Source organism: Melopsittacus undulatus, chromosome 3 (genome assembly GCF_012275295.1).
Source record: "Melopsittacus undulatus isolate bMelUnd1 chromosome 3, bMelUnd1.mat.Z, whole genome shotgun sequence".
NCBI lineage: Eukaryota > Metazoa > Chordata > Aves > Psittaciformes > Psittaculidae > Melopsittacus > Melopsittacus undulatus.
In genome coordinates, this window is record NC_047529.1 from 88,244,909 (window position 1) to 88,268,632 (window position 23,724).

The following is a 23,724-nucleotide window of genomic DNA, read 5'->3' on the forward strand; positions in this document are numbered from 1 at the left end:
TCACAGGTACGGGAGCAGCCCGGTGTTACCGGCAGCAGGGACGGTGTTGTCCCGTCAGGTGACATGAGGAGGGACAGCAGGGCTGAGACGTGGCCATGGCCAGGGCTGCTCTCCTGGTAGGGGTCTGGCTGCGGGGCAAGGGCTGGGTGTATGCAGGAGGGGTGGTGGTAGCTAATGGGGAGAGCTTGCAGCAGAATGTGTACTGAGCAGCAGGGAAAGTGGCAGAAAATGTTACACTGTGGAGGGATTTTAACCGTCTGCACGTTGAAGGAGTTCTGTGTGCATTGCAACATGGGGTTTTAAAACAAATACATAGATACTTGCCACTGGTGTCCAGGTTTCATAACATCGTTCATCTGTCACTGTGCTTCTTCCTCTACACCGCTTTTACCTGCAGCATCATATCTCACATTGGACAGTAGAACACTGTGCTGGAGAGGACACCAGACTATGCGCCATGGATGCTCTGAAGGAATAACATCAAGGCTCAGAGCCAGACGGGCATGAATATTCCTCTCTGCTTGGAAAGTGAAAAAATACCACCCTTTTGGAACAAATTACAGTTCCTGTAATACAAAACACAGCCCTGAGTCCAAACAGCGCTCAGCCTCCGTTTGCTTTAATTGGCCCTTTGGTAGACCAGTCAAGCTGGCTGCCAAGAGATGATTTATGTAAAGCAATTAGGTGAAACAGAATTAGTTTCTTTCTGTTCTGCTATTTTTCACAGTGGTGCTGTGAGGAAAGCTTTCTTTTTCAGAGCATATATTCCCATGTTTATTCCCTATAATTGCACCCATTGTTGACGTATGCAGGCTCCCTGCTGAGACCAAGTTCCCATTGTCCAAATGTATGGATGCTGTCCAAACATGTGTGAGAAGAGTTGGGTCTGGAGCTCCATATGTGGCTGTTTAGGTCTGCAGAATAGAGTCCTAGCTACTCACCTCAGCCTTTTCTGCAGTCAGCACAAAAAATTGACACCTCCAGAAAGTGATTCACTGTGTAGTCATCCATAAGATCCTGCTGGACCTGGCTGTGTCTTTCATGTGCCTATAGGCAGACCCTCATGGATTAGCTTAGGGAAGCTGCTCAGCTATTAAATGCATGTAGTCAAGTGAGAGGGATCCCAGCCAAGGGGGTAAGACAGGTGAAAGGCATTTAAATGCCCACAGAAGCTCAGGGACACAACTTATCCAACATCCCACATTCAGCCAGGGGTAAAATCACGAATTTACTTTATGCACAACACCTCTGTGTGGGCTAAGGCATGTTCTCATACACCAGACTAACATGCTGATAGGGGAAGAAGATATTCAGCATCCTAGACACCTGCTACAGCCCAAGGAGTGCACCCATATATTGCTTCAGGGAAGTTCTGCTTTCAGAGATCAGCTGCACAAAAAATATGTGGGCTGAGCTCTATGGGTGCTCATCCTGCCTCAGGGGAATTCATGCACTTTCTCTCCTACATGAATGCTCTGGTGTGGAATAAGGGATGTTTCATGCCGCAGCCTTTCCCTCCCCTCACCCTGCTGCTTCGCATCATGGTGCTGCAGGGAAACTTCAGTCTCTGAGATCTCAGCCCTGGTGGCAAGGCACTGAAAGTGGCCAGGAGAGGTGATGCCTGGGGGGAGGGCAGGTGGGAAAAAAGACAAATGAACAGGAAATGCTGATAGAATGTCTTAGTTCTCATTAAAATACAACACTTTGCTAGTTACATGGTAAGAATCATGGGGTCAGCCCTGAGGATCTCTGGTCTGGAAGGGCAGACACATATCAAGTATTTATCCCACTCAAGGAAAGGGACTTATGCAATTATGCTCTTTTAATGTGAAACTCTATGGAAAGCAGTATGAAGTGTGTTTCTCACCTAAGATGATTCTTGTTATTGTTTCCACTTGGTGCTCTATGCAGATACTCAGGGGCTGGTAGAGAACAGTGAATCACAGGTCCTATAATACTCTGTTATGGACAGACACCAGCAGCATGTTGCTACTAGCTCAGAAGCACAGGAAGCAGGATTTGAACCACTGACCTAGAACATCTTAGCTCTTAGATTTGCTGGTTCACTGGGTAAAAGCAGGGTAGATTTTAGGGGATGATAGAAGGCTGTGACGCCAGATAAGTACACTTTCATCTGGCACGCTGTTGCAAGAGACATATTGTGACATTAGATCAATACAGACAGCCCTGAGTAATAAGGTCCTTGCATGATTACACTGTCTCAGGGACAGTAGGTTTCCAGCCCACCAGCTGGGGTGATATGGCATGTGAAGGTGCTGCCAGCCAAGAGAGACATGTCATACTGAATGCAATTAATTACCAACAAGCCACCTCTGGACACCATTAGGCTCCTGCAGTCTGCAAAGGTCTCTCTATGAGCCACGTCACCAGGCAAGATTTCAAGGTGACAGTGTACCAGCATGAGTGATGCACAGGCTGCAATGTACATTGAGGCTAAAAACTGTCACCATCATTAAACACCTGTTCCTGAAACACCAAGAGTTTTATCTGTTATCTTGAGCCATGGCTCCAAAGCACCCACAGTGTGAACACCAGTGCAGCTGCAGCTGCACACAGGCATCCCCCTCCTGCCTGGCCATGTTTCTCATCCCATGACATCCACAAAGGGGCCCGGATGAGTGTTGTACTGAAGAAGTGGTGGCTTTGGCAGAGAGGGAGCATGCTCTGCCAAGAGCAGAGCCTCAGGCACATTTTCTGCTGATGGGAACAGGAGCAGAGTAATTTCTGTCTGCTATCATGTCAGACTTTGTTGGGTCTTCTTGTTTGCACCAAGGCAGAAAGCCTGATTTGTTTTTCTGTGGTTTTAGCTGATTTTTATTAAGAGGGACTCTTATTCTCTCTCTCCAGCTGTAATTCATGGATTTGAAGGTGACATAAAGGGAGCCCAAAAGGTTTGATGTAGGAAACTATGATTTCCAAACTTCCCCTTGGCCTCCTTGCTTAGCATCATGCTGCAGCTCTAACTTTCAGCCCGCGCTGTTCAGGATCTGGTATGTGCTTTTCTGAGTCACACATACGTAATTCCTTCCCCATTAATATGAGGTGGGCCCTGGTCAGTCAGGATTTAAAGCTGGTTATTCAAGTGACCCGATTAAGTCTTTCATAACCTTGTCATTAAAACTCATGCCCTGTCAGCAGTTTAACACTGGAGGGTTTATCCGTAGCCTTTGACCTGACTGATCCCATGTTCTCCAGTGCTTGTCACCTGCTGGCTAAGCCTCTTCAGTCTCATCTGACCTTTCCTGAGGCACCGGTTTAGGCTAGATTATTTAATTTTGTGCTTTTTCTCCAGGGGCTAGAGAGACGTCACTGGTTTTGTCTTGGTCCCTTTATATCTCTCCTTATATCTGCAAAGATTTGAGGGTAGATGTTACTCTGTGCCATCCATGAAGCTCAGCAGCTCTCTGTCTTTCTTTCCTCCTCTGAATTTGTATGGAGTTAAATAGAACATCTTTGTTCTGTCTCTGAGATTAGTCTCATTTTATACTGCTTGGAGCTCTCTGAACCCTGCCTTGATTTGAATCCAAAAGCCATAGTCACAGTCACATGAAACCATACTCCTTCTTACACTTTCCATTACTTTGGCTCAATGCAGAACATAGACTTTTTTCCAGTGGCAGGCTTTGCACATGCTCCTGTACACGTATTTGCTAACTGGGGACATGTTATATTGCTCCAACAACAGCCAAGACCAGAAGAAATTGAGCTCCACTTGGTGTTGTTTTTTCAAGGACTTTCCTTCAGCTTCTAGCAATAAGGTACTACATGATTTCCCTGGCAATTCCAGGGGCTGGAGCAGCCTTCTCTCCTGCATTTACAGAGGCAGAAATGAGGCAGCGAGAGGGGAGATGAGAAAGGCCTTGCAGGACTTGAGGAGTTGTGCCGGGACTGCAAACCAGGCCTGAGGACTAGAGCCCTACAAAATGTCATGGACAGCCCAGTGAAAAGTGCTGGAGAGCAATGACAAACAGGGTACTGGCAATCAAGGGAAAGGCTTTTAAGAACTTCCCTTTGAAAATCATGCCCTGAACTGATTAAAGAAAGAAAAGAAATATCTTGGAGAAATTGCAGGATATCAAATTCTCATTCAGAGGAGGATCCTCAAATTACAGTGAATGCTCATTATAGTTTTGCGTAATGGCAAGAAAACAGCCTGGCTGCTTTCAGTGTGCTGTGTTATGGCAAAAAAGTTATTTTCCTAAAGAGGCATCAATCCAAAATGTGGGCTTAGAATTAATCTGTGCTCACACCACCTGCAGCTTTGCCATCACTGCCCACTGCCATGCCTGGCTGTGGAATGCTGACATGGGTCAGACATCCTGCAGGGCCCAGGGGAGGTGGGTGCTGGCCTGCTGCCCTGAGTGGGGGTGACCCCACTGGACAGGTTCCTGTCATAGCCCACCTTGCCCAGGTTACCCCAGTCCTTAGAGCACCCCGGCGCTAGGAGGCAGCTCTGCTCTGCTTGTCCTCTTTCTGCTGATCATCCCCAGTGCTCTACCCTCCCTTTTTTGCACCCAGAAAGAAATATGACACGTGTCTTCTTGTGTGCTTTGTAAATAATGACAACATTATCTGTGCTGGCAGCTGAAATACCGTTGTTAGACACCCATCTAAGTGCTTTACCCAGCCAAACAGGCATGGCTTTCCAAGCTGTTGTTCCAAGCTTTTCTCAGAGCTAAGCACTCCTTGCTGTATTAATTCGTTACTTTGGAGGAGTGGCTTTTTTACAAACAAAAGATGGTTTTTAAGAGTATTTTTTCTTTTCTTTAGACTGTGAAACACCAAGTGGCAGTGTGAGAGAGGAGCCAAGCTGCAGCATGTCTTCAACCCACCAGGTCAGAGACAATCCCTATGGGGGCTCAGCTTTTCTTGGGAGAATAGCTGTAAAAGAACACACTGATCTTTTCTGGGGGTAGCTTATAGTTTTCAAAGGCTTTCACTGGGGTGTGTTTCAGAACCCTGACCAGCAGGCAATCTCTGTTCTTTTCTTGCTAGAAATATCCTGAGCTGAATTCACTGCTCCTTGGCTCTATCCCTTAAACAGTAAGCTAACATATTAGTGCATGCTTTTACAGTTAACACTGAAAAAGCCGGAAAAAAAAGCACAGTAAAAAAAACAATTAACCTAAAATTGCAGCGAACATTTAAGTCTTTTCCTTAAAATTACCCAGTAAAAACGAAAGAGCAGGAAATTCTGATCTGCAAGGAGGCTGCTTTTTGCCACTCATTGAAACCCCAGACACTTCAGTGACAATCTTCTGCAAGATTTCCTGTAAAAAACCCACCTCTGGGTATAAGTTTAACTTTTCCGTCCTCTTGCTCTGAGGATTATCGGTTTAACAAAGTGCAGCACGATAATAGCATTTCCAAACGTCGCTGGCGCTGCAGCCGTGCCGGCAGGCGCCCAGCACAGCCCCTGCTGCGCCAGGAGCAGCGATGCGGAGGCACTCCGCACGGAGGCAGCTTCGGCTAAAGAGAGACGATCTCCCACCATCCCTCCAGCTCTGCAACCCGCTGGATTAGCGCCCGCCTTAACCCTGCTCACCTTCTGCAAACTTCAGACCTGCGAATAGCTGCACATTGGCTCTGTCTTGGGAAGCTGATTCCCACTTTTGCGTGGCACGGTCGGACCTGGTCCTGAAGCAGGTGATGGGGCTGTGCAGCAGCCCAGAGGAGAGAGATCCTGCCAGGCTCTAACAACCCGTGCAGCCTTAACATAATGCCTGGCTCAGCCTCTCTCTGCTTTCTACTGTTCCCTTTTTCTACCAGCATCTGAAAGCATGAGGGAGTCCAGTGGAGCCAACAATTTTGCTATAGTCAGTTGTACACCCCACCCAGATTAAAGCAAATCTGAAAGCCACGTCCTTATCTCAGGTTGCAAGCGGCTCTGTTCTTCTTTGTACTACAGATTATATCTGGAGCAGTGAAAATTACTTCTGTTGGCCCAAGAGAGATGCAGTTTTGCCCCTGTAGCTGTCTGGCTGTGTGGTTTTTTCATAGCCCCTTCAGTGACTACTAGTCCAGAAAACGGAAGAGTCCCATAACCCCCATGTGGGGAATGAGCCATTCTATATCTCACTGATGAACTGCATAAACCATACATGATTAAAACCACCCCTCAAGTGAGGCAGGAGACCACGAGAGGAACAAGGAGCAGTCAAAATAGCGGAGTCCTGCTGCTTGCACCTATTTGCCCACCCAGGGCAAGAAGCTGATGGCAGAGAAGTGAGAAGAAGGGTGGACCCGAGTTTGCACAGAGGTGTCCCAGCTTCTAAAGGTCTTTTATGGCTATGCTTCGAATTTCCAGGCTAGGAAATAACAGCTATTGTGCATGGTATCCTGGGAATAATTTGGTTTGGAACCAAAAAGTGCAATGAGATTTTCAAAATCCCAGTAGTGCCAAGGATTAGCCTGCCAAGGTGTCACTCAGAAGATCCACAGGCAGTAAATCTTCACTGAGCTGTAAGCAGCAACCTTGCAATACTGAGGGGAGCAGGATGTTTCCTGGTAGAGCCTTTTGGAGTTGAATACTGCAACATTTCCCAGACAATGGTTGCCCGTCTGCTTCCCGTGCTCGTCTTAGGGAACAGCTTGAAGACTTCAGTGGCTGACCTAGCTGGGAAATGTTGGGACAGTGCAAAATCCCTCCCTGATACAAAGGTATCCATGAGGAGAGTGTCATGAAAAGTGCATCAGTTCTGATAACAAAGCTGGCCCCAGTTCTTTGAGGCAAGCATTTTGCTGAGCAGGCACTGCCCTCCCTGCTCCTCTGCCTTGCAGCTCTCATCCAAGGGGTGAAGGTACAGTGTGATCAAACAGGTAATGCACTGGGCTGGAAGTCAAGAAACCTGCCTGCTTGTCCTTCAGATGTTGCCAACCTGCCTCGTGACTGAAGGTGAATCATATCACCTCTTCATGTCCCCTTTCCCCCTTAGGACACGCTTTCTCTGTCCTGGCTGCTTTGGTCCAGGATTGTCTCTCATTCCTCACAGACACAGCACCTGCCACAGGGAAGGAAGCAAAATCAAATATAGATCACTGATATAACTGTTAGACTGAAAGGTATTTTGAGATCCTCAGGGTAGGAGGTTCCCTTTGCCCACACACACAGTCATGCCTCAGTGTGCATGTGCAGGCTATGCATAGACCAGTCTTAAATTGCGATTAAAAACTGCATCTTCCACTGGGAGAGGAAAAAAGTAGGGTTACAAAAATTCAAAGCAATCTCTATGCTCAGGGCCTACGAACAGAAGCGCAACAAGGCAAATGTAATTATAAGCTGGAACAACGTGTGCTAGTGTTAATATGAGATCATTTGGGTCTTAAATCACTAGAAGAGCTCCACAGAGAGGGTTTCATCAGCACACAGACCTCCCTCAAGGGTACTGTTCCTTGAGAAGCAGAGAGAGATGCAGAGACGGTGATGCTCCCTCTTCCATCACACAGGGTTTGCAGCACAGCGTGACTGCCAGGATCTCTCCTCCTGTGAGGAGGGAGCACCATGTCACACATGCCCTTTTAGGGAGGCCCCAGCAACCTGGGTCAGCTCTCTGGCCACCCACTTACCATGTGCATTTTGGCATCATCCAGGCTGACACATTGCGTCCCTTTGCACCAGCTCAGGGGTGGCACATGTGGTTCCTGGGGCTTTCAGCAGCCACGTTACCAGTTTTTGCATTGCCCCTTGCTATGATAACCCATGGCAGAAGCAAGATAATCTCTCTCATGATCTGTACTTTGAATGCTGTTATGGAAAAGCTTTTTTGCAATCCTCTTTACACAAAAAATTGGGCAAGCTGAGTGCATCTCCCATGCTCACCAGCTGCTTTCACAGAAAAGTGGTTCCAGCCAGCAAGGGCAGAGGTCAGGTGCACAGAGAAAATATGGGAAAATCACATGCAAGCCTATTCCTTATCAAAGTTTTACTATAACAGTTAAAAAACCTTACTTTGCACAGCCTTTCCCCACCAGAGATAGGAAAAATAAATACATTCAGGCCCACTGCAGCTTGCCACAGTTCTCATGTAGTGGGGGTTAAAATGGTTTACTAATGGATAGAAACCTGCCTGACCCATCACTAAAGCTTACCCCTTCCTCCCTGCTTATTTACTCTGGAAAAGGTTATTGAGTACTTTGTGTGCAGAAGTGAGAACAGACCCCGAAGGTCCATCAGGAGACATTCTGGCCCCCAGTGCAGTAACTGTGCCTCTGGTTAGTACACATACCCTGTTTTAGAGAAAAAAAATGAAAAGTGGCTAACTAATATTCTAGCAAAAGAATATTTCCAGTCTGTACCCCAAAATGAGCATACATAAGGTGGCCTCAGCACAGACATCTCTATTTCCATCGCAAGTTGAAGACAAGCCCTTAGAGAGGAGCATGAGAGCTGTTACATGGATCAAAAATTCCTGACAGCTGGCTGTCTGGGGATTTTCCAGTCACACCTGGGCCACAGTGTTCTGCAGCCTCCGAAGGACATGCACTCTGTGACTTTATTTAATCTCTCTGTGTACCAGCTAAGACTTTTGGTTTCTGCAACATCCTGTGGCAGTGCCTCCTGCAGTTTATATAAACAAAAGGCCCCCTCCTTTTACTTACCTTTGCTGCCTGATAATTTTACTGTGAACCCACTGATTCTGGCATCACTACAAAAGAGCAATTCAGGACTTTCTGTTCACCTTCATTTTAAATTTATGCTCCCCATACCAGTGGTTTCTCTTCCAAAGTGAAGTGTCTTGATCTGTGTAGGCACTTGACTGCTTTACAAAGTGTTTTTCTGTATGTTACACAAATGGTGGTCCTTTCCCCATCATGACTGCCTGCCACACCTGCAGGGGCAACCGCTGCACCAGTCAAAGAAGTTACATTCCTTGTTGTGTAACTCCTTTTGTCAGGTCCCCCCACATGGGCGTTCTCTTTTTCCTTTCCTTCCTTCCTTCCTTCTTCCCTGTCCTCCTCCCAGTGCCTGTTTGCCCACTTCAGTGGATGCCTTGTCCAGACCCCACAGTGTCTTCCCTTTCCTAAGCAGAAGAGAGAGGGAACACTATGGGTGTTGACGGGGTGTAGAGGTTTACAGTTACCAGCATCAACCCACAGGCTGTATAAGCAAACTGTTTGTGGCTACTTCTCATTCAAGGCACTCTTACAAAAAAGAAACCCTCAAATTTAGTGATGAATTATATATGACCATGTATATGCTACTATGCCTGAGTCAGCCATGTAATAATTCATAATCTATAAGATCAGCCATAGCAACTCAGCTCAGGAAGGGCCCATGTGAAGATCTGTGATCTGAGGCTGGGAGCAGAGTACTTCATTATCCCTCTTCCATGACTCCCACCATGCATCACAGGAGTACATCAGGCTCTTTTGAGTTCAGTTCTTAGAGCAAACTTTGGGAAAGCTGAAGAAATCAGAATATAACATTTACTATTGTCTCCACACAAAGTGCTGAGGTTTATGCAGCTTTTCCCAGAACAATCTGGATCAATAAACCCACTTTCTGACAGAGTGCAGACAAGGTGTTCTTCAGTGAAAGAAACCTGTCTGACCAGTCAATTGAAATTCCAACTTGGACAAAATAATTCCCCATTCAAGACTGAATTACAGACTGCTGGCTGTATGGTTAGTGTTCCTCTGTCGGGGTTAACACTTCTGAAGCCCATTTGTCACTCTTTACATGGAAGAGTGCTATCAGCACCATCACTGAGAAATTTCTGTGAGGCAAAGGAGTGCTTCCCCGTAAGCACTTCAGAAGAGTGAAGCTAACCAGGAGCTCTGATCCCTTTGAGCTTGGCTGTAACCACAGCACCAGTGTTTTTCTACCCCTCTTTTCTCCCTCTTAGTAATGACCATGAATAACAAGCAGGGAAAACAGAAGCAGGTTTTGAAGAGAAATGAGGGCAGTGGGGGGAAGAGGGAGGGTGGACCCTGCTTATGCAAGAGAGGGTATAAAAGGGGGAGCTGAATGCCCCTCAAAAGTCAGGAAGAGTGAGGCAAAAGGAGAGTGGGAACCTCTTCACTGAAGAGCACCGTTTGAGAGGTTGGTGTTTCTTTGTATCTTTACTTATGGCTGTTATAGGGCAAGACTCTTTAGGCCCTCGACTTGCTTTGCACAGGGGATGCCTGTAGGAACAGCTTTGCTTTCACTTTCTTCAGTTCCTTATTGCAGGAAAACTTTCTGCCCAGCTTTGGCCCAGTGCGGGTTTTCTGACACAGCTCCCTTCAGGGAGAGATCCTTGGGCACCGGAGCTGAAAGGCAGGATAGAGACTATCTTCTTTCTGAAGCTGAAGCTCTATCTTTAAGCACATGCTGGCTCCTAAAACCATAGCAACCCAAGAAAAAAAAGCGCCTGACAACAGCGTCCACATATAGTAATTGGGATAATGCTTATGCACACCTGCCTAAAAATGGATCAGAAGTAAAATGAAAGACTTACTGTAATTAAGTCCCACCAGGATAAAATGTGTTCCAGGTGTAGCAGTCTATATTCTTCCTAGTCTGAAAGCTTCTCCCTTAGTGAAAACTAAGATAAAAGACAAAGATCTAAGAAGTGCACTGGTGTGTGATGTATAATAGGAGAATATTAACTGAGTGAACATAAGTGACCAGCAGATTGGAGTGGACCTGTGTCTGAGCTTTGTGGTATGACATGAACATAAAGTGAAATTAGAGGTTCTTCCCTATTACTAAGGCCAGCCAAGTTCCTGAATTCTGGGTGCTCTGAAGCAGGAGGAGGTGTGGTGTAAGCAGGTCATTGAACATTATCTGGTGAAAGCTTTTTTCTGGAGAAAGCTGAGTATTTTAATTTGATGGCTTTATCGATGGCAGGGGGGTGGGGAGGAAGGGAAAGACTCCTGCACTCCTTGTAGACATTCACAACTTTCTGTTGACAGAAAACAAAAGAACTGAGTTCACAAACACCAAAAGAGCCCAAATCGTCAACTTGGCCAAAACCACAGAGAACATTCACCTAAAACCTGGACTGTCTTTGTATGACAGAGCCACCACACCACATCTGAGTTATTTTTCAGGTGCTTTCTGCTATCGCTCCTCTGCTGGCCAGCATCCCCTGCAGGCAGGGATGCCTGGCTTGGAACTGGTACCTGTGCAAAAGGAGACCATCAGCTGCAGCACAACTCAGTCGTGGCCTGCAGGGGAACTGGAAGCAGTAAATACCCGAACACCACCCCCACCCTCCGGGTGCTCCAGCGCAGAGGCGTGATGATTTAAGGAAAAAGTACAGTGGCCACAGGTTATTTCACCTTCCAGTATTTATTGTCCATAGCAAACGCATAAGCCTGGCAGCTGTAGTGTACATTATTAGCATCACTTATTAGCCAAAGTCAATAGTTCTTGTTAAAAAGGATTCTTTCCAGAGTTTTACAGAACACAAGGTGCCCTTCACAGAAGCAGCCTTGGTTTCAGTGTCCTTAATACTGAGACTATCAGGTGGAGTTTGCTTTTTCTCTGTCTTCAAGACTCACCTAGAATGATGTAGCAGACAAGCTGTAGCTCAGAGGCCACTCGTGCCTATCACTGGTGCTTATTACCTCATGTGGATCTGCATAGGTGGCAGTGTGGGAGACAGATTTGGGCAGTGCTATCACACACTCTACCCATCCCTCCACTGGAAAAGGAAAAGAAAAGGATTACAAACCAAAACCTAGTTTGTTGACTTAGCATTTAACTGAACAAAACGCATCTTTAATGAAGGAGCTACTTTTCGCATTGTCTGTGTTTGTGGCTGGGCTACACGCATTTTATAGGTGCCTGTGACAGAACAAGTGATCAGGGGCTGTTCTGTTGCCAGATGCTTCCTGAGATGCTCAGGCAACAAGAGGACAAAACATCTTGACTATTTCAAGCTGTTTGTTTAAGCCTTGTACATATGATACTATGTCATATGGGCCTGTGCTAAGAACCGTTTTCAGACCTTATTAGAGCTAAGGTAATTAGGTTGTTTAAGTGAAAAGCAGGGCTGCAGAGACAGACATTCTCCATCCCTTTGGTGTTAGGCACCTGGCAAACAGCACTTGGGCTGCCAGGACTCAACTGACCCTGTCTCCATTTCAGCTGCATAGGTCTGTCTGCCCATGTACACTAAAAACATCCCTCTCTGTCTTGGCTCTGTTCTTGAACCCAAATGGAACTGGGCAGGCAGTATAAACCATGCCTGATTTGCCCTCTAAAATCAGGGCATGGATGTAAAATCAGCCCTATTCTCACAAAAGCTATGGGATTTTAATTATGAACTATAACAAGGGCACTGAATGAGACCCAGTCTAACCCAACTGCCATATCCCCAGTTTGATTCACTGTTAATTTGTTTAAAGAGGAAGAAGGGGTATACCAAAACTGCAGGATGGTTTGAAAACCAGCAGAAAGGTGTCCAAATCCCACCCCTTTTGCCAAAGAGGGCTTAGGAAACTGAGACTGGGAGGGATGCAGTCTCTGTGATCTGGTGCTGGCAACCTCATCCATCTAATTTTCATCCTCTCCTTTTTGACACATTTTGCTTTGAAGAGAAAAAAGAATAAACGTCTGATCTCCTGGATAGATCATGAGGGAAAGATGTGGTACAAATTGAGAGCTTCATCGTTTTAATCCACAGTAGCATACATGTCCCACTCACTGAGTACCCAGGCTGCAAGGCACAGATTAAAGGCAATTTATTGGAGGAGAAAAATACCTGATCCAACTGTATAACAGGCACAAAGAAACCTGCATTCCTTTCAACCTGGCCCAAACTGAGCCAAGTTGTTTTCAGCTCCTATAATAAGTTCTTCTGCATATCAAAATACCAGTGTCTATCCTAGTGAATGTGTAACTGCAGGCTACGCAGATGTGCTGAGTCCGGTTAAAGGTTGTGTATCCGCCCCTGGAACTTTCTATGCAGCTGGTGTTAAGCTGTGCTCAGGTTTCATTGGGTCCTGTCTGGCCTGAGCTACCTCTTTCTGTCCCCACAGCCTGTGATGTAAAGCAGCTTTACGCAATGCCACTGCACACAGGGCCCTGTGGAAAGGGCCCTCCCGTGGGAAGGGCATAAATCCAGCTGCAATCACGACACCCCGCACCAGGGAAAAGAGGAGCTTACTGGAGGGGGAACGGTGTCGGAGGGGTGGCACACACCAGGGCCAAGGCAAGTAAGCACACTTACTAGATTTGCTTTGAATGCCAGTCATTCAGCTCTGATTTTTCTGCTTTTCTGAAGGGCTTGGGGCTGACTTCTCTAGGGAAATAAAACACACTGGCTTTTCACAGATGGGGTCATAGTGTAAATGCTGAAAGTGAGAACTACTCCTCTTCTGCTCATGGTGGCTCTGGCAGCTGTAAAGAAGTAACCACTGGGCACCAAACGTGCCTAATGGCACAGCCTGACTGGGTTGGCACAGAGTCACCCTCCTGACTGCCGCAGGAAAGATTAAGAAATGCTTCAAAAGAATTGTAAGGTGGAGACAACAGGGTGAGAAGGGCAGTGCCTCTAATTTGTGGCTTTTTGGCTTGTTTTTCTGAGCTATCCCAGTCTGGAAAATGAAGCAAGCAGTCTAGAAATGCACTAGCACAGTGGCTGGGCTAACTCTGAAGCTGAAGTTGATAAGGCTCATCCCAGGATATTATTTTAACTGGTCATAAGCAATGAAGAAGCTCTGTGATGCATGTCACTTGCTGTCAGCAGGACTGGGGAGGTGAAGACAGAGCAGGGAGCAGAGGGGATGGCAGCACCCACTGCCGCTGCCTACATGGTAATTTAGGAGATGGGGTGCCCGTTAATGGGGAAGAGCAATCCTTAGATGAAGAGATCTACAACAGGTCCTTGCCTGCGAACCTCTGAGGAGCAAATAGTTTCAGGCCAGACATGCAAGCACCAGCTAGGGAGAAGTTCAGAAATCTCAAAGGACCATCACAACAGCAGAAACTCTATTTGCAAACCAAGCTGTTAGAAGCCTACAGCCTGGGAACACAGATGCACGCTTTAACAGGCGTATGTACTTAGCAAGGTATGTCTAATTACCAAGCATCTGCATGTCTCATTTTTTGTATTTGCAAGAGAATGGTGATACCACAAACTGGAGTATTATTAAGCATGAAAGACTCGATGATCTCTCAGTGAAGTGACTGTGGTTATATATTGTAAATCATGCTAGGAAAGTGCCAGGGCTTGAATGACTGTATTTAAAAACAAATACTTCCACTCTGTGTGAGTTAAAGTGTTGGTGATACAGACATTGCAGTTTGTCTTCTCAAAAGGCTCAGGCTGCCAGAATTACAATACCTGACAGGCTAGTGCAACTCAAAACATCTTGGAGAAAGGCAGTGGAGAGCAGAGCTTGGCTACTGGCTCTGCTGTTAGCATTTTGCCCATCCAATGAGTTCTGCAGAGCTTGGAAAGGGCAAAAGAGGGGGCAGAGATACAGTAAACAAGAAATGACCTGTAGAATAAAAATACAGTTCTGAACAACAGCATTTTGACCAATTATAAGTGTTACAGATGTGTAATTTCCAATGCATTTGTATTTCAAATCTACAAATTCAAAGTCATGTACTACAAATCCAGGGAGGGTACAGCGGAGTTATTGGTTGCCAAAACATTGGATGCAGGAAAAGCAAGAACTATAAAAATGCAAAATTTGTCAGTGTGTTTGCATGGGTGTGTGTATCCATGCATGTTTGTGCATGCGTGCCCATGACTTTCTCATTCCCAATATGCACCAGATCTTTTGCAACAACACCAGTGACATGCACATACAGTAAAATCCTCTGGACATGAATTAAAACAAGAGCAGCAGGTGGTCCTTTGTTACAGGAGAAGACTTCCTGTACTGTAGACTAAAACTCAGCTTACCCTTCTAAGTTTGTATTCAGACAAAGAAGGAGATACGGAAACGACTCTAGTGTTGGCACGTTTGTATAAGGAAGCCTTGAGTGGTTTTGCCTAGGAGCTAGAAGAATGTTTGCCCTGGGCTATGAGAACACAAATGCTCTTCTAGTGCCAATAATTAAGCTGACTAGGCAGAAAAAGGGGGAATGTTCAGTGGTTGGACCTTAAGAGACCTGGTTTCCAAACCCACTTCCCATGTAACAGCAGGCAAATCGCTTAGCCTTGTCCACGTGTCAGCAAGATTTAGTGCAGCAGTTTGCAGAGAGTGCTCTGACCAGGTCTCTGGAGCTATATAGCTGCATTATTATAATATTTTGACAGAACTAGCACACTAGTTTGCAAGCACAACCACATTGCTTCCCATGCTAAATCCTTAGGGTACAGCAGTGGGTAATGGGGTCAAACCTGTGCTTAGCACTTCCCCACCTGCCATCACTGAAACTGGTGGCCATCTCACCCTGGGCTTTAAAGGGGGCACAGTCAGACCAGTCAGCACTAAATTCCTGCCTTTGGAACTGCAAAGCAGCACAAACACCTCACCCTGCAAGTAAGAAAACCTGTATTTACCACAGGCTGATCAGTCTTGTTTCCTCCTGACTTTTTCAGCAGGTATCGTGGAATCAAGTTTGCAGCATGAATCTGGTAGCAGAACTGCTCTGTTTGTCGGCATGCCTCACCACTCTGACTTGTGACCGCGTCTATGTCCACCCTTTCAATCTGTTTTCTTTCAAGAAGGGTACGTGTGAGGAGCTGGAAAACCAGGTTCCAGAGAGAAAGAAAACATTTGTACCTGTCTCCATTGAGTCCCAAACCACACCTTCCTATGAAGATGACCCGAACAAGGAGAAGCTGGAGGCCCAGAGACGGAGCGGCCAGGGGCAGCAGGCACTGAGCTACTTAAAAGAGTCTGTGCACTTCCTGGGCATGCGGTTTTACAGCACACTGCGGGAAGCACGGCAGGGCCAAAACCTGCTCCTGTCCCCAACTAGCCTTTATGGCTCCTTGGTGTCTTTCTACCTGGGTGCCTCAAACCAGACGGCAGCCAATTTGCAAGGATTGCTGGGGTTTGCTCCCCCCTCTGGAGACCCTGACTGCATCTCCCGGGTGTTCGGGCAGGAAGTCTTTTCCATGCTGAGGATGATTGAAAACCTGGTCAAGAGCAGGGAAGAGGAGCTGCAGTTTTCCAAGATGCTCTGCGTGTTCTCTGCCCCTGGTGTGCCTCTATCCCTACGGTTTGTGCAGGACTTGCTCCCTTCTGCTGATGCTCTCTATGCCCGAGCTGTTGACTTTACAAACCCAAGCGAGGCAGTAAAACAGGTAAACACCTTCATGGAGGCCAAAAGCAATGGCCAAAGCAAGTACTTACTGACAGACATCGATCCATCTGCTGACCTGCTGTTTGCAGTGGATGTCCGCTTGGCAGGTATGAGGAAACAGTGCTTATTTGGGGTTGAGGGCTGGGTGAAGGACGGGTAGTAGCCATGCTCCAGGGAAGGCCACAGGGAGCTGCTTCAAAGACAGTGGGGCTGATATGTCCTTTTCCACAACTGGCACAGTGTTAATGGACTCATCTCAAAGGCAGCAGGAGAGCCTTGAAAGTTTGCAATATCTTTCCCAAGCCTGTCTAAAACCAATTACTATCCCACTTTGATGCTTTTAGCTATCTAAATGCTCAATTCTTTTTTTCCTTTTAACTTTATTACAGTCTTGACTTTTGCTATGCTGTGAGAATAGATTCTGCAGGTTATACAAACCCTGTGAAAGCAGCTCCTTTCTGCTTGCATCCCTCACTATAAGAGAAAAAGGCGAACTACTGCCTTATTCTTTGTTTTGTTTGCCCTTTTTACATCTCCTACCTGCTGCTTCTTTTTGGTGAAGTTATAGTAGGTGAAAGTGCATAAATGTGCCTAAAGCTTTTATGCAAGCTCATTTAAGAGGCAACTGTTCCTATGCAAAATCACTCACTACATATTAAATATGTTAGGGTCCAGCATTTAGCTGGCTTTATTAGAGAACAGATGTTAACAGTAGAGCTGGACCACCTGCTATTTTATATCAATATTAAACATTTAAATGTAAGGAGTTCTTCTCTTTAACACAACATACACATCTGTTTTCCTAATTCCCTAATGCCACCATACAGCAGTGTTGAGATTTCTGATCTTTGCCCTTCTCAGTGATGGCAGTAGTTTCTTTAATGCCAACAGGATTACCTGCCTAACTGAGCAGCAGCACTGATCTATGGCAGTGAGCAGATAACATGCTGAAATGCAAAGCTGCATAGAAGCAGCAGGAGGTAAGAGCAAGGCTTCCCATACTTTTGAACTGGATAAGAAATGTACATGAAAGTTTAGCAAGTGTTCAGGTGTGTCCTTTCTAACCTCCTTGGAAAAACTGACACGTCAAAGTTATTCTTACTACCTTCCTCATTGCTTTGGCTCGTAAGATTGCCAAGAGTGAGACCTCAGCCAGAGCTTGTGCTACCTTCTCTCTCCTGAGCCCTCTCAGCTGCTGAGAGCACTCCTACACCAAGGCTGGCCCTGGTGGATGTGCTCCCAAATGTACCATCAACACAACCCAAGGGATGGAGAGGAAATCTAAGCAAACCCTCCACTGCGAGGAACCAGGCAACCAAGCAAGCAGTAATACTGTTCCCAGGAAAGGCCACAAAGCCAGCAGAAAAAACAGCAGCTTTGGCTGCAGCCCTGATGGTTGTGGTCCCTGTACTGTGAGCTCGCACCAGCCTCTGCCTCGTGCCTCCAGAAAGCATATTAAAGGCAGGATACATATATTTATAGCAGTTAAATGAGATTTTATACACATAGCTCTTGTCTAATGCACAGGGTGCTGGTTTTAAGCAAACATATATGCTGGCTGAGGGGCAAAGGAGGGGAGTGAAGGAAGAATTAATTTCCTCTTTCTCAATCTGTTTTTCAGTGGATGTTAAGCAAGCCTCCCGGCTCGAAGAGGCTCAGGAGTTCTGGGTGGATTCAGATACAAAGGTCATGGTCCCTATGCTGTCTTTCGTGGGGACATTCAACTACAAAACTGATGCCAGTGGGACTTTTTCTGTGATTGAAGTGCCCATCAGCAAGACCATGCTGCTGGTGCTGCTGCAGCCCATCAATGACAGCGATGTGGAGCTGCCATTGCAGTCCTTGCCCTGGCTCCAGCAACTCTCTCCAAGGTAGGGCTTGGGCACAAGCATTCTTCCATAGGGAAGAATGAGACAGGGTGCACTGCACAGACCCACCTGCTCACTAATGGGCTTGGATGCTGCCAGGGAAGATTTACCACTGAGCACAAAGAGAAACAACTCCAAATCCATGACATGGGAATGGAACTAGATGCTCTTAGAGGTCCCTTCCAACCCAAACCATTCCATGATAAACCCAGGGGGCCTCACACCAAGGAAGCTAGACTTCAGAAGGATTGGCTTATTATCTGGGGGTTTTTCAAGGAACAAGCAACAGGACCCATGAAGTGGGATGATCTGAGGTTTAATAGCATAACCAGGGCAGATTTAGGTTGACTTCCCACTTGGAAACAGTAACATGGTGCCCATTGACCCTTGGTAGCTGTCTGTCCCCACCCACCAAGCATTTCTTGTGGCTGTTGTCACAAGCCTGTTCCCCAGGACTGCCCAAACACTATGCTTTCACAGTGCACTCACTTGTGTCTCTCTTTTTTCTGTAGAGAAATTAAATTAACACTGCCAGAGTTAACAATAGAAGGCAGCTCTGATCTACAGGAACTTCTTGACAATATGGAACTGCCTACACTGCTGGGGAAAGGAGCAGATCTCAGTAGAATAAGCGATGCCAATCTCACAGTTGGAAAGGTACAGTACACATTACTGGCACTTAAAAGCTATGCCTCCTGCTCAGTTTCAGCCTCTTTAACTGTGTGAATTTACCTAGAACAAACCACTCGGAGGCATGTGGGACATGCTCAGTTGGGGATGTTTAGAATAACTGGAAGATATAAATACTCCTTAGATTAACCTACCTGCAGCAACAGGTTTGCCTTCAAACTATTCAGATTTCATCACAGCACAAACACAAACAGCAACAGCGAGATGAAGTTTGAGATCCAAGTGTGCCAAATGCTGCATGTGGAAGTTAGACTGCATTTGTTACCACCTCCAGCTCAAATACCTCCAGACACTGCAGCTGGAGCATGCAGTATAGGCTGCAGCTCCTGGGCTGTTGAGGATAATGCTCCATCATGTAGGGACTACTCCCAGACATGGCACACGCACATGGGTATGTGCAGCACACAACCTCATCTGAAGACAGGCTCCAGCTTTCAAGTCCCAAGGGGAAGGAGGAAGAGGTTGAAGGAGAGGACTGTCTTTCATAAAAAGAAGGCAAATTATGTTAAACTATTAAGCAGCTGTAGAGCTCTTTCACATGTTCTGGAACAGGTACTCCAATGTCTTTTTCTATACCATCCATGGAGTCTATCTTGTGCTGCTAAGTTATTATTTCATGTGCTTTATCATTTACTCAAGCTTTCATTTGTCTCTTTACTGTCATGCTCTGATGACCCCAGTTACTTTTGTATTTTGCCTTGCAGGTAATAAATAAAGCCTTTTTCAAACTGACCAGTGATGGAACAGGTCAGCCAGAAGACCCCACAGCACAGAAGGAAGATACGGTGTTCCTGGATATAACGCTGAACAAGCCATTCCTTTTAGCTGTTTTTGAAGAGACGACAAGGGCAATGCTTTTCCTTGGCAGAGTAACAAATCCTCTGCAAGGGCTTTAAAGGCAAGCACAGGGGATTGCAAGGGTGGGGAATGATGTACATTTCCCATCACCTTTTTCTTATTCATCAGCTATTTTTATAACCTCATTGAGTGCTCTACTTGGCTTTGAGATGAAGCACCTAGTGTTTGAAATACAGCTTTTTGAAAGCTAAAACATTGCAACATTTCACCCCTGTTCATCTATTTCATGTGACGCGACCCAAACTCTCCTCCAGCTTCTTTTCTTTCGTTATTCCCACTTTGTCTCCTTTCTGCCCCCAGCTCCATTTTTGATGCAGTGCGAGTGCGGACAAAGTAGTAGCCAGCAGGGCAGTGATTCAAAAATAGTTTAATAAGCCTACACATTTACTATATAAAGGTACAGAAAAGAACATCTTCATTCGTTAAGAGGTCACCTTGTAATTTTTACTTTGGTCAGTTTTGAAAGAGAGACCCCTTTTTATGTTGAAGATTTACTGTTACCCACAGAGATTTCTAGCTTCATCAGCAACATTTTCCTTTAACATGCTGCCAACAGCACAGGCAAGCTTTGCTTGTCCCACTGAGACAAGATTTTTTGCCTTGGAAGCAAAAACACATTCAGAGTTTCTTCCTGCAACCTAAATGGATACTTTAATTTCTTAACTCTGTGGAAAAAGCTAAAAATAGGGTTTGGAAGCATTAATGAACTGTGATGGATAAATTCTCATTGCCTAACAGAATTATCCCCAGGTTTTTTAGAAAAAGATGAGGCCTACTATTCCAATAAAATTCCATCCCTTGGATTATTTTCTAACCTGAGAGGCATTTATAACAGACTTACAAAGAACATTACTGGTTAGAGCCTGGATCCGTAAACTTTAACATATTTAAACCATATGTTCTTAAAGCACAGTATTAATGGCAAAAATCTATGCTAGTATAAATGGTGGGTGTGCTGCCACAGATGAATGAAAAGGTTTCAGTGATCCAACTAGAGTCATAAAGGTTTGAACCATTAAACTGGAGCAATAAATTATTAGAAGATTCTTGAATTAGGAAGTAATTGGGAGTGAAATCTTGGTACTAAGGAAACCTCTCAATGGAACAAAGATTTCCACCCGTCATCTATAGATTTGTCTCCAGCACTGATGCACACCCCTTTGGTGTGTATGATGCCAGAGGTATACTACAGAGCATGGGATCTCATTGTCATCCACAGTGGCCAGAATGTGTTTCCATCCCAACCCCCCATATTGCCAGTGGCTTGCTGTTGGTCATGTAGACACGGGACACATCCTTCAAAAAAGACTAATAAATAACACAACTCTTGAGAATACTGTGATTTCAAGTGCTATGACACAGCAGCCACATATTTACCTGATTATACTGCTATGTATTCCAGATGCTCTAACTTCTAAATACTCTACTTGTATTGTATACAGAAGCAGTTAACTATAAATACGCAGAGATGGAAAGATGCAAATAAACCCACTTCCAAGTTGCCTTACCACAGCTCAGTTGGGTTTATATTCATAACTACATCCTTTCTTCTGGCTTCTGAAATTTTCTCCAAGTCAGGTTTATGGTTTTTTTTAACACAAGTTGCACATTATCATGCAATACAGCCAGTGATACAGCTGTAAGCATGAAAGAGGCAGCTTCCAAGTGCTCTCACTAATTTAAGTTACCCCATTTGCTCATTAAAGTCAGAAGATAGCACCAGCCATAAATAAATTTCAGACCACTAAATATTTCATTTCTATGATGAAGGTGGAAAATAATAAAATGGAGACCCTGGGCCCTGGACAAAATATCATTATTTGCAGGTGGGGGCTGTGTGCTGTTGCAGGGCTCTGTACCCTGTCCAGTGGTTACAGGCAGAAAACCAAACAGAACCCACCATCCATAAAACCAAACACTTTTCAGAAAATAAACTTTGTGGTGGAGAGCGCCTCTCTTCTGACACCCTGGAGAAGAAAAGGAAGGAAGAAAGGGCAGAGACAGGGAACTGGCCAGAGCAAGGACTGGGAAGAGAGAAGTGCTGGAGCAAATGCTACAGTACCAAAAAGACAAGCTACTTCTACATGCACCCATCCTCCTAGACATTCAAATGGCAAAAAACCCCAAACAAAACAAAAAAGACACCCCACCCCACTCTTCCCAACTAAATCTCTCTGCTTCCCCAACAATGCATTATCTCCTGAGACTTGCTTCTGACATCAATTTTACATCTAAAATGTTTATGGCATTTTGTACCTTTCATTCTCATCCAGTTCCATCAAATTCCTTTGCCAGGAACACAGTGATGCACAACCCAAGCATAATTCATACACTGAGCTCTCAGCTGCAGTCTAAGCACCTAAAATCTTGCTCTAACAGGAGATTTGGAGAAAGAAAACAAAGACAAGGACAGGCTTTCTAAGCTTCATCAAAACACAGTTTATCCCTGAGCATAGCTGACAATAAGGCTGGTAAGCTTAAAAAGGAAAGCCTAGGCAGTTTACTTATCCCTCCAGTTCGAGCACAAAACCACAACTGCTTATGAAAACGAAGAGTAAATATTCCTCAATATTGAGTGGTCCAGCCAAATATATATATTGCTAGTTGCCTTTAGATGATGAGATTGAAAGTCTGGTCCTCTTCTGGTATAACCCACAAACTTGAGAATCCAATTACTACTTTAGAGGAAAACATGCCACCACTCTTTCCCTCCTCAATGCTGTAACTCTCTTCCAGGTAAATTCCTTCCAGATTTAAAAGGCATATCAAGTTTTCTAGAAGCCTAGAATGAAGGAAGAAAAAGGTTCAAAAATCTGCATTATGGTCATGAAAAGAAGTGCACATACAAATAAATCTGAGGAACAGAAGAAAGAGGTTAGTAGCAGAAGACATCTCTACCAGAACATACACAGTAGTTCCTCTCCTCCTCACTGATCCACAATATTTGAAAATGCTAAAATTCATTTTACCAAAGACAAAGCCAATTCAACTAATTTCTTTCTTTCAACAGGGGTATCACATATTTTAACTGTTGTATCCCACTGAGAGAAAATTAAATGCTATTCAAGTGAACAAAAATGAAAGATGGGGAACTGACATAAACCCAGTGATGTAGATATTTACAGCAATCACAGGGCCATTCAATGATTTTGATTTGCTCTACAATGTTATTTCCTGCCCAAAATGAAAGCTGGTCTTTAATGGGAAAGAACAGAATTCAGTCTGTGTACTCAGCAAGCCAAAGATGGCAAGCAGCAAGTGTTGTTATTGCAGGAAGATGTGGGAAATCACACGCAACAAAAGGGCAAGTAACCTTCTCATGCCTTTTTGGTTTGGTACACAGAATGCATTCTCTTCCCTGATTTTGGAGGATACAGACAAAGCTGTATGCACAGATCTCAGAACCTGCTGCTTTTGTAACAGCTGTTATAGACATTTAAATCTATACACACCTTCCAAAACAAGAAGTTCCGCAGTGCATGTTACAACCTCAGTCTCAGACTACAACTCATATGTCTGTTTTATAGTAAGAAAACGTTGCTGAAAACAGTAAGCTGTAAGATGTCTCTACTCCTGACTTAATAAAAGCAAATGAAGAGGTGCAGGAAGACCAAGCTTTCTAGATTCATCAGTTGGAAGCAGAACTGTCAAAAATAGAAGACAGTAAAAAAATTTCTTGTTCATAAGTAGTAAGAATTAGGTGCACTCAGTGTGTACCCAAGCCCTTGGCTGGCTGAGGATCTCCACATCACTGAATGAAACAGATGTGACGTCTGGCAAGCTGGTTCACTTTGCTTTCTTCAGCAATGAATCTGGATGGTCTCTCAATTGTGTATGTTGCCATGAAGAGAAAGATGTAAGCAAACTAGGAGAGCCAAATCCTGCTCCCCATTACTCAGAGGGAATCCAAGAAGAATCAACATAATTTTAAGCAGCAGTGCTTTCCCCACTGTCTCCCTTCATAAAATTGGAAAAGCCCTAATAATCACCTATCCTAATCACTTCAAAAGCACAGTGATCACATAGGTGTGTCTTCTCAACTAGAATATGACCAGTTCATCAACAGTAAGGAATAAAAAGCCTTAATGC

At 45.1% G+C, this 23,724-nt stretch overlaps 1 protein-coding gene across 1 annotated transcript; it reads left to right on the forward strand.

Annotated features, from left to right (window-relative positions):
- Positions 1 to 15,536: 15,536 nt before the first annotated feature.
- On the forward strand, positions 15,537 to 19,682 carry AGT (angiotensinogen). Its single transcript, XM_005148592.3, has 4 exons — positions 15,537 to 16,326; positions 17,841 to 18,090; positions 18,600 to 18,744; positions 19,482 to 19,682. Exons 1-4 carry the CDS (start codon positions 15,537 to 15,539, stop codon positions 19,671 to 19,673), a joined length of 1,377 nt encoding a protein of 458 aa, XP_005148649.1. The 3' UTR covers positions 19,674 to 19,682.
- Positions 19,683 to 23,724: the final 4,042 nt, after the last annotated feature.